The sequence below is a fragment of the Telopea speciosissima genome, chromosome 5, assembly GCF_018873765.1.
Source record: "Telopea speciosissima isolate NSW1024214 ecotype Mountain lineage chromosome 5, Tspe_v1, whole genome shotgun sequence".
Lineage (NCBI taxonomy): Eukaryota > Viridiplantae > Streptophyta > Magnoliopsida > Proteales > Proteaceae > Telopea > Telopea speciosissima.
The window spans coordinates 68935991-68946415 of NC_057920.1; the positions used below are offsets into that span (position 1 = coordinate 68935991).

At 42.5% G+C, this 10425-nt stretch overlaps 1 protein-coding gene across 1 annotated transcript; it reads right to left on the reverse strand.

Annotated features, from left to right (window-relative positions):
* Positions 1 to 7766: 7766 nt before the first annotated feature.
* LOC122663369 lies at positions 7767 to 8705 on the reverse strand. The gene has a single exon (XM_043859046.1). The coding sequence runs from the start codon at positions 8703 to 8705 to the stop codon at positions 7767 to 7769; it is 939 nt and encodes a 312-aa protein (XP_043714981.1).
* Positions 8706 to 10425: the final 1720 nt, after the last annotated feature.

Genomic DNA, 10425 nt, shown 5'->3' on the forward strand with positions numbered 1-10425 from the left:
ATTTTTTGATAAAAATAACTTGAAAATGACAAAAAAAAAACACATTGCCAAGCCCAGTCCAACTTGAACCTGAAGGGGCTAGGACTAGCTTGAGATATCCCAACCCAACCTTAGGCTAGGTAGGACATGGATTGAGGTATCCCTATCTGACCTAGGGCCAGGTGAGGCCTGAGATGAGCCATAGTAAGTTCATAGATTTTTGAAATCTACTAATTGTCATTGATCTATTTTAGATACAAGACTATTATAACATGGTCTCATCAAGGGGTGCAAGTTTGGCCCTGTCAGCCCCGAATCCGCCCTGGCCCACCCTGAGTCCGAACAGGGCTTGGGCTGAGATATTTGGCCCTGAGGACGGGTCAAGGCTGGAAATTTCTAGTCCTGAGTCAAGGTTGGGTTGGGCTAGGGTTGAGGCCTCGAACTAAGTCTGACCCGGTTTGGCCCGACTCTGTTTTAAGTTATACTATAAAATATATATTGATATAATATATTACATTATAAATTTTAAATGTCACCCACATTTTGTTATATAATATATTATATATGAAGACAATAAGTGATATAATACATTTTATTACAGTGTCATTTTACGTAAAATCGATAATTTTCTCCCCGACCCATTCTAGCCCATGCATTTCCTTCGCCTTCCCCATGATCAGGGCCAATCAGGGTCGGCCCGACCAGACCCTGACGGCGGGTCAGGGTTGGATTTTCCTAGCCCTGAGTCAAGGCTGGGTCGGACCTGGGCCCAGCTAAGGGGACTTAGGGTCAGGCTAGGGTTCTATAAAGCCTTGCCCAACCCGACCCTGTTGCAACCCTAGGCTCATCAACTAGCATTTATAATACCTCGAGAACTAATGAGATTATTTTACTGAAATTCAACTTTCTCAATTCCTACACCAAAAACTTTGAGATCCTTTTTGATCTTTCAAAGCATGTCGCAAGAGGAAGAAGTCATGTGCTGCAATTTCAACTACACCAGTTACTTTTAGTACTAAAATATGATAAAAAGGGGGAGGGAGTGAGGGACTAGGGAGTCCGTGCCTCACATCATATATGGGGTCCACATGGTCAAAGGTAAGGGTGTCAAATGGTATGATTTCGGTTCGGTGCACATTTTGCAAGATAGAAACCAAAACCCCACCGGATAAGAATCACCCAAAATTAGAATCGTTTTAAATGCGGTGTGGTTTTAACGGTTTCTATTCGGTTTTTGTTATCCGTTTTACATGCTATTTGTAATACCGATTTCACCCTTGTACCCTTTAATTTTAGTTTCCACATCCTTGATTATGTGGGAGAAATTATATTGTTTCATACACATCTAACTCTAGGCAAAGTACCGCAAGGGAAATCAACATGAGGACATCACTAATCCATACCCCTCTCAATTTATTAACAGAGTCCACTAAGATATGCTCATACTAAAACCTTCCATCCCTACATGAATTTGGCACTAAAATTGAAATTCAAAAAAATCTCAGTAAGGAGTCCCTAATATTTTAGAGTGTTTAACCCCATTCTTAAACAAATAAGAATATTCCTAATATTGGTTTTCTATCCAGTTTCTATTCGATTAATCGACGGGTTTTCGATTTTAAATCGAACCGAACTGGTAATAGAACCTATGAAATCAGACTTGCATTGTTTTTATATGGTGGAGTTCGGTTCGATCGTAAATAATCGATTCCGACTCCGACAATTGATTTCGTTCCATTTTGACACCCTTAGTCAAAGGGGTATAAGAAAGGAAAGAGTTTGAGAGGGCGTCTACTATCGATAATGTGTTTTTTCTATAATAAATTGATTTGACCCTCTTTAAGGAACAAATTAATTTATCCCTAAGTTACATTGGTTTTTGTTATGCAAAGAAATTTGCAGGAAATCTTTGATAACACTTCAATTCCAATGGTTCTGGTCTAAACTAGGATACAAGGAAGAAAGAGAAAAAGAGGAAAAATGAGATCCAGTTCCGTCTCGAACGAGAGAGTTTTTGAGCTAGAGAGTGTCCTCCTTCCTCTGATCCAGCACCTCCTATTTATAGTTTTTCCACAGGTTCCAGTCATCTCATTGCTTTTCCAGGAATGCCCCTTCAAAATCTTGATTTCCTACCCCCGGGTTTTCATAGTTCGGGCTACAGTAGATCAATACCCTTCCTGGATCTCCTGCCCCTGGACTCATGTTGATCGGGCTACTCTGGATCATCTTCCTCAACCCCCTTGTCCACCACTTGCTTTCGGAATTCTCCTTGCCACGTGTCCTCGTGGGATTGGACAATGAGAAATTGTCCATATCATTTGTCCCCCACTCCTTATGCTTCTGAGACCGAACATAAGGAGTAATTAAACTTTCCCTTGGAGTTCAACTTAGAAGATTATGTCATCACTATTGTGGACAGAGGTATGATTTTGATGGTCGGCTTGATATGCATGCTCAACTGTTGCATGGATATGCTCCTTCTCCAACCATGTCTAGAGTTATTTGTCTCTATTAAGATCGTGTTCGGGTCCCATAAGCGCATCATCATTCCTCCGCCGCCGTTTGTTATTTTATTCTTTGTCTTTCTCAAAAAGATCCTTTGGATACTTTTTCTATTGTGGGGATCCACACTTTTCCTTGGAAAACATTCGGAAAGTTTAGGCTTGCACTCTTCTTCTCCAGGGTAGTTGCTTGTCGTTTAAGCTTTCTCTGAGCGATTTGACGCATCCATTCATCATTTCCTTTTCTCGATTTTCGCTATTTGATCCCCACTACACATTTGAATCTACGAAATTGATCTGGGACGTCCCTTTCCTTTGCATTCTGCTATTTATGCACTGTCTCTTTCATCTTTCCGTTTCTTTCATCGTCTTTTGGAACTCTGTTATTTTTCAAGTTCTTCAAACGTCCAAGCTCTTCCCTCTTATTCGCTGTTATCTGAGGACTCTTTCCTTCGCTTAATGCCATCTCCCTCTTCGATTTCCAAACTTACTCGACTAAGTCCCCCTCTCTTATCCTTTGTCCATTGATGTACTTTACTTCAAGAGAAATGTCTGCTACAACGAGTTCCTTTAAGTCCAAAACAGAGGACGAGATTGCAGCCTTGTTTAAAGAGGGGGAACGTTTATACTATCCCCCAGTAGATAAGGATCTTCTAGAGTATCGCCCGACGGGGCCTATTCAATAGTCTCGAGTGCATTCTGGTGCTGATGCCAGTTCTTCTAACCCTAGTTCCTCGAAGATGAAAATTCTAAGAAAATCTTCCCCTCCTCCTAATCCTGGTCGCAAAAGGAAACCGTCCAAATCTGAAGATCTTGATTCTTCATGTAGATTTGCTGCCAAGTTTTGAGACCCTTAACATTTCTCACGTTGGACTTCATCCTTCATGGAAGGAAGCGCCCCTAGGGTGCAACTCGCGCTTATGGTCTTGTCTGAAAACCATTAATCTTTACAGGGGAAAAGCCCGTATAGTGCATCTCACCATGACTTGAGGACCATGGACCTTGATTGGGAAAACACCCCTATGGTCGGACGACCATGAATCTTCGATGGGGCAGCGCCCTATGGTCGGACGACCATGATTCTTTGTTGGGGAAAAGCCCCTATGGTCTGAAGACCATGAATCTTCATTAGGGAAGTGCCCCTATGGTGCAACTCACCATTATGGTCTGAAGACCATGATTCTTGATTGGGGAAATGCCCTTATAGTCGGACGACCATGATTCTTTGTTGGGGAAACACCCCTATGGTCTGAAGGCCATGAACCTTGCTTGGGAAAACATCCATATGGTCGGAAGACCATGAATCTTCATTGGGGAAGCGCCCTTATGGTGCAACTTACCATTATGGTCTGAAGACCATGATTCTTGATTAGAGAAACGCCCTTATGGTCGGACAACCATGATTCTTTATTGGGGAAACGCCCCTATGATTTGAAGACCATGAATCTTGATTGGAAAAACGTCCCTATGGTCGGACGACCATGAATCTTCATTGGGAAAACACCCCTATGGTGCAACTCACCATTATAGTCGGAAGACCATGATTCTTGATTGGGGAAAAGCCCCTATGGTTGGATGACCATGATTCTTTGTTAGGGAAACACCCCTATGGTTTGAAGACCATGAATCTTGATTGGGGAAACGCCCCTATGGTCGGACGACTATGAATCTTCATTGGAGAAGAGCCCCTATGGCGCAACTCACCATTATGGTCGAAAGACCATGATTCTTGATTGGGGAAACATCCCTATGGTCGGACGACCATGAATCTTCATTGGGAAAACACCCTTATGGTACAATTCACCATTATGGTCAGAAGACCATGATTCTTGATTGGGAAAATGCCCCTATGGTCAGACGACCATGATTCTTCGATGGGGAAGCTAGCGTAAGAAATGGCTTGCGTTTATTGATTTCACGATCATGATAAGGAGAGCTGAATTCTACTGATAAAATTTCCTCAAATTTTTTGAGTTCCATGATCTGGGTATGGATACACCCTCTAAATTTTCCAAATGGTAAGCTCCTGAAGCAACCTGTTTGGAGATTCTGTATGGTCCTTCCCAATTGGGTGCTAGCTTCCCCAAAGCTCTAGGATCAGAAACTTTTATTTTCCTCAACACCTCCTCATTTTTACTCTTGTATTGAAATGTCGAGCCTTCTTTGCTGGTGAGTGGCGTTCCTCACTTGGGTTGCTTCCCTGATTTCATCCAGTAAGTCTAAATTTTCTCTTAATTCCTCAATGTTGGTATCTGGGTTATACATCTATACTCTAAGTGATGTTTCTCCTATCTCGACTAGAATGACCGCCTCTGTCCCATATGTCAATTTGAAGGGTGTTTCCCCTATATCCAATCTGGTTGTAGTCCGATAGGCCCAAAGTATGTTTAGCAACTCTTCTGCCTACAATCCTTTTGCTGCATCCAATTTCTTCTTGACCCCATCCAACAAGATTTTATTTGTTGCCTTTGTAAGGCCATTGGACTGCGGGTGCGCCACAGAAGTTTTACGCAGCTCAATCTCAAATTGATCTCTGAATTCTTTGAATTTATGCTTGAACTGCTTCCCATTGTCCGTGAAGAGAATCCTTGGTATCCCGTATCTATAAATAACTGAGTGCAAGAAGAATTTCCACACATTCGCTGCCGTGATCGTGGCTAGAGATTCCGCTTCCACCCATTTAGTGAAGTAGTCCAATGCCACCACCACAAACTGTCTTCCCCCAGATGCTTTTGGGAATGGTCCCAAGATGTCCATCCCCCATTGAACAAATGGCAATGGGGTTGAAATACTTGTCAGTTCTGTTGCTTGTTGGCGAGTGATCGGGGCGAAGGTTTGGCATTTCATGCATTTGCGTACAAAATCCATTGCTTCTTTGCGCAAATGTAGCCAAAAGTAACCTTGCGTAATGATTTTATGGGCTAATGCTCCACCACCTAAGTGTTGTCCGCAGATCCCTGTATGAACTTCTCTGAGGACATAATCAACCTCCGATGGTCGGAGACATTTCAAATAGGGCATTGAATATGCCTTCTTATATAATACTCCGCCGATCATAGTGTACTGAGCTACTCTCATCCTGATATTCTTAGCCTCATCCTTATCTTCTAGCAGCGTCTCTTGGGATAAAAACTCCATGATACGATCCATCTAACAGGGCTCCTGATCAATGGGCATTAAATCTTCATTTTCACCTATGCTCGGTGATCGGAGAATGTCTATGTACACTGCTCGGTTCAGATCTTGGAAATCTGATGTGGCTAGGCATGATAGTTCATCTACAGTAGTATTCTTTGATCGGGGGATTTGGTGTATCTGAAAGGATGGGATCTCCATGATCAGATGACGCACCTTTTCCAAATACTTGGCCATATGTTCATCTTTGGCTTCATATTCCCCATTCACTTGATTGACTATCAGCTGAGAGTCACTATGCACGATGAGATTTGTTATCATAAGGCTCTTTGCTAACTTTAACCCTGCTATTCATGCTTTATACTCTGCTCCATTGTTGGTTGTCTGAAACTCAAATCTCTACGCGCTTTGTACCATAAATCCTCTTGGGCTAAACAACATTAGCCCTGCTCCACATCCTGTGCTACTAGAGGATCCATCCACGAACAACATCCATGGATCCTCAGATGCTCGACTTACCTCACTTTCCCTGGGCATAGAGTTCCCCTGCAATGTTCCTTCCACTAAAAAATTGGCCAAAGCATGCGCCTTTATCGCCGTGCACGGCTTATAGTGCAAATTGAACTCACTCAACTCAACCGAACATGCCACCATTTGTGCTGAATGATCGTGTTTTGCCAATATCTTCTTCAAGGGTTGATTCGTCAGCACCTCTATGGTGTAAGCTTGGAAATACGACCTTAACTTCCTTGCTGCCATCACCAATGCAAAAGCATATTTCTCAATACTACTGTACCTAGTCTCTGCATCCACCAATACCTTACTGACATAATATATCGGCTTTTGAATCCGACCAACTTCCTTTATCAAGACTGCGCTCATAGCCTTGGTTGTAACTGCCAAGTATATTTGGAGCACGTCCCCTGGCTCTGGCTTTGCTAACAAAGGTGGTTTAGTCAAATATCTTTTCAACTCATCAAAAGTCAACTTGACTCCTCTATGCCCCTTACTGAGATTGTAAACCCCAAGAATTTTCTTACAATCACCCAGAAAGCACATTTTGCAGGATTGAGCATCATTTTGGCTTTTCTCAGGACGTGAAAAGCTTCTTGAAGATCAGAAACATGATCGGATGCTCTGATACTCTTCACCAGTATATCATCCACATAAACCTCCATGTTGCGATCAATTTGTTCTCAAAAAATGAGGTTCACGAGGCACTGATAGGTGGCTCCAGCATTCTTTAAGCCGAATGGCATTCTTTTATAACAATAGTTATCTCTTTCGACCATAAATGAAGTTTTCGGGATATCCGATTTATACATTTTAATTTGATTGTATCCCGAATAAGCGTCCATGAAACTTAACATTTCATGACCCATCATGGCATCTATTAACAAATCAATACGAGGCAAAGGATCTTTAGGGCATGTTTTATTCAAATCGGTGAAATCTATACACATGCGCCACTTGCCATTTCTCTTTGGCACCATTAATACATTGGAAAGCCTATATTGATTCCTCTATGAACCCTGCTTCCAATAGCTTGCCTGCCTCCTCTGCTATCTTTTCCTGTCGCTCTGGAGCGAAATTCCTCCTCTTCTGGAATATAGGCTTAACGCTGGGGTTGAGGTTCAACTTATGCTCAGCCAGCTCTCTATCTATCCCTGGCATGTCCGTGGCCGATCATACGAATACGTCTGTATTCGCTCTTAAGAAGCCTATCATCCTTTGCCTTGGCTCACCGAACAGTTTAGCTCTAATCTGCACTGTTTTGTTCGGATCACCTTCATAAATCTCTATCGAGACTAATTCTTGACTAGGCTCTGACCTTTCTTGTTTGATATTCTCGCGAACATCCTCTACGACAACATTGAACGTTTGTGGGCTCTTCCCTTTGACCCTCAAGTACGTCTCATAACATTTATGTGATGCTTTCTGACTTCCTTTGCATTCTCCCATGCCATTCTTGGTAGGGAATTTCACCGCAAGGTGTGGGGTGGAGACTATGGCCTACAAAGCATTCAAGCCTGGTCTGCCGAGGATTCCATTATAAGTAGAATTAATTTTCACCACCAAGAAATTCATCATCACCGTGGATAGTCGGGGTTCCGTCCCTGTAATGACCAGAAGCTCAATGGATCCTTCAACCTACACAGGCGCTCCATTGAATTCATATAAGGGAGAATCTATCTTCTTCAACATCTCAGGAGTTAACTGCATCTTCAGAAAGGCATCATAATATAGGATGTTCACAAAACTTCCATTATCCACTAATATGCGAGCTACCGAGCAATTCGTGACGATCATTTTCACTACCAATGCATTATCATGCGGTAATTGGATGTCGACCAGGTCTTCGTCTGAAAAGGTGATCTGCTGCTCAGCTTTTCTTTTCTTGCTTGTTGTCTCAGTCAGGCCCACCATTCGCGCATGATTTTTCCTTGAATTTGAAGATTGTCCTCCTAACCCCGGACCTCCAAAGATAGTTGCTATCTCCCTGATGGGTTGATTCTCCGAATGCCGTGCTCGGATGCTCGGACTTCCTTCTCCCCTAGTTGACATCTTCCCTTTATCTTCCTCCTTTTGCCCTCGGCTTTCCTGTTTGCTACTCTCTCCTCTTTCTCTCTTCACAAATTTATTCAATCTACCTCTCTGGATTAAGGCTTCTATTTCATCCTTCAGTTGTCTACATTCTTCAATATCGTGCCCGTGGTCTTGATGAAACCTGCAGTACTTGTTCTTATTACGTTCACTAGCAGGCTTGACCATCTTGGTCGGCCAACGTAAAGTCAAGCGATCTTTAATTTCATTCAGAATATAGGCTCGTCTGTGCATAAGGGATGTGTAAGATGACTCTACCTTCAGATCATTCCTCAGCACCCACACATGTTCCTCCCTCTTCCTCTTCCCCATGCTCTGCTCTCTATTCTCCATCGTCCTGTTTCTGTTGTTCGTATGCTCCTTTCTGTCTAATCCTTTCTTCTCATTCCTTGTTTCCTTTTGTTGTTCTGCAGCGAGGACCTCCGCCAGATTAATATGCTTTTCACATCGTGAGTAGAGGTCATACATGTCAGTTGGTTCATCCATAATCAGAATTCCTTTGATTTTCTATCTCTGATTCCACTTCTGAGAGCTTGGAATTTCACCATGGGATCCAAATCTCGTACTTCCAAAGCCTCCTTATTGAACCTGGTGAAAAACTCCCTAATTGACTCTCCTGGTTGTTGTATGATGGCTAACAGATTTGCTGTGGTGTTCTTATGGATCCTGCTTCTCATGAAATTCGCTAAAAAGGCTCTTCCTAGATCTACAAAGCTAGCCAACGATCGAGGTTTAAGGTGTGAAAACCATTGCCTCGCTGATCCTTTCAGAGTGGACGGAAATGCTCTACACATGATTGCATCAGAAGCTCCATGTAGGTGCATCAACGATTTAAAGGTTTTCAAGTGATCTTCAGGATCAGCCGTTCCGTCGTACTGCTCAATTGGCGGCATCTTAAAACCTTTCGGTAATCGCTCTGACCTGATCTGATCTATGAAAGCCAGATCCGTGGTAAGCTGTATATCCTGACTTGACTTAGAGTTTTTCTTCAAAACTTCCTGTATCTGTTCATGTAACTCAATTACTTTCTCGTTCAGAGCCTGCTCTCCCTTGGTCGTTTATGATCCAGGCTTCTTGTTGTCTCCTCGTACATCCTTTGTTAGATCGCGTCCGTAATTGGCGTTGTTGTGATTTTCGCTATAATCTGGAGACTCTTGCTCCTGATCTTGCGGAGGAATTTTTTGAGGAATTCCTTGCAGCATAGTCCGCTGCAAGTTCATCATTTCCTCCATCTGATCTCTCCATCTCATCTGCATCGCATCAAACTGCACCACCGTGACATAGCGCAGTGGATCTCCAGTGGTTCTTTTCTGCGAATTTCCTTTCGCCGGATTATTTTCTTCTGAGATTGCATCGTCTTTGCGCTCTTCTTGAACTCTCTGAACCGGCGGGTCTTGTGCGTTTGCTGTGTTGACCGCAGCATTGATCACCTTCGCGGTTTTTGATTGATTTCTTGTGTTAGGCATCGTGGATCTTCATGGATTTGGATCTCACTTTTTCCCACAGACGGCGCCAAAAGTGTTATGCAAAGAAATTTGCAGGAAATCTTTGATAGCACTTCAATTCCAATGGTTCTGGTCTAAACTAGGATAGAAGGAAGAAAGTGAAAAAGAGGAAAAATGAGATCCAGTTCCATCTTGAACGAGAGAGTTTTTGAGCTAGAGAGTGTCCTCCTTCCTCTGATCTAGCACCTCCTATTTATAGTTTTTCCATAGGTTCCAGTCATCTCATTGCTTTTTCAGGAATGCCCCTCCAGAATCTTGATTTTCTACCCCCAGATTTATGTAGTTCGGGCTATAGTAGATCAATACCCTTCCTAGATCTTGATTTCTTGCCCCTGGACTCATGTAGATCGGGCTACTCTGGATCATCTTCCTCAACCCCCTTGTCCACCACTTGCTTCCGGAATTCTCCTTGCCACGTGTCCTCGTGGGATTGGACAATGAGAAATTGTCCATATCAGTTTTTAAAAAAATTTTGAGACGTCTCAATTCAACATGAGACAATAATAAGTAATTAAATTAAATTAGAAATTTGTCCTAAATGTAATGTTTAAAACATGTGATTTAAGTGTTTTAATTCAAAAAATGATGTAAGACGTTCTTTGATGTTCTGTGAACACCTTTCACTGCTAATTAGTTTTAAATTAGTCTTAAAACATGTGATTTAAGTGTTATAATTAACTGCACTAACATAATGGAACCAG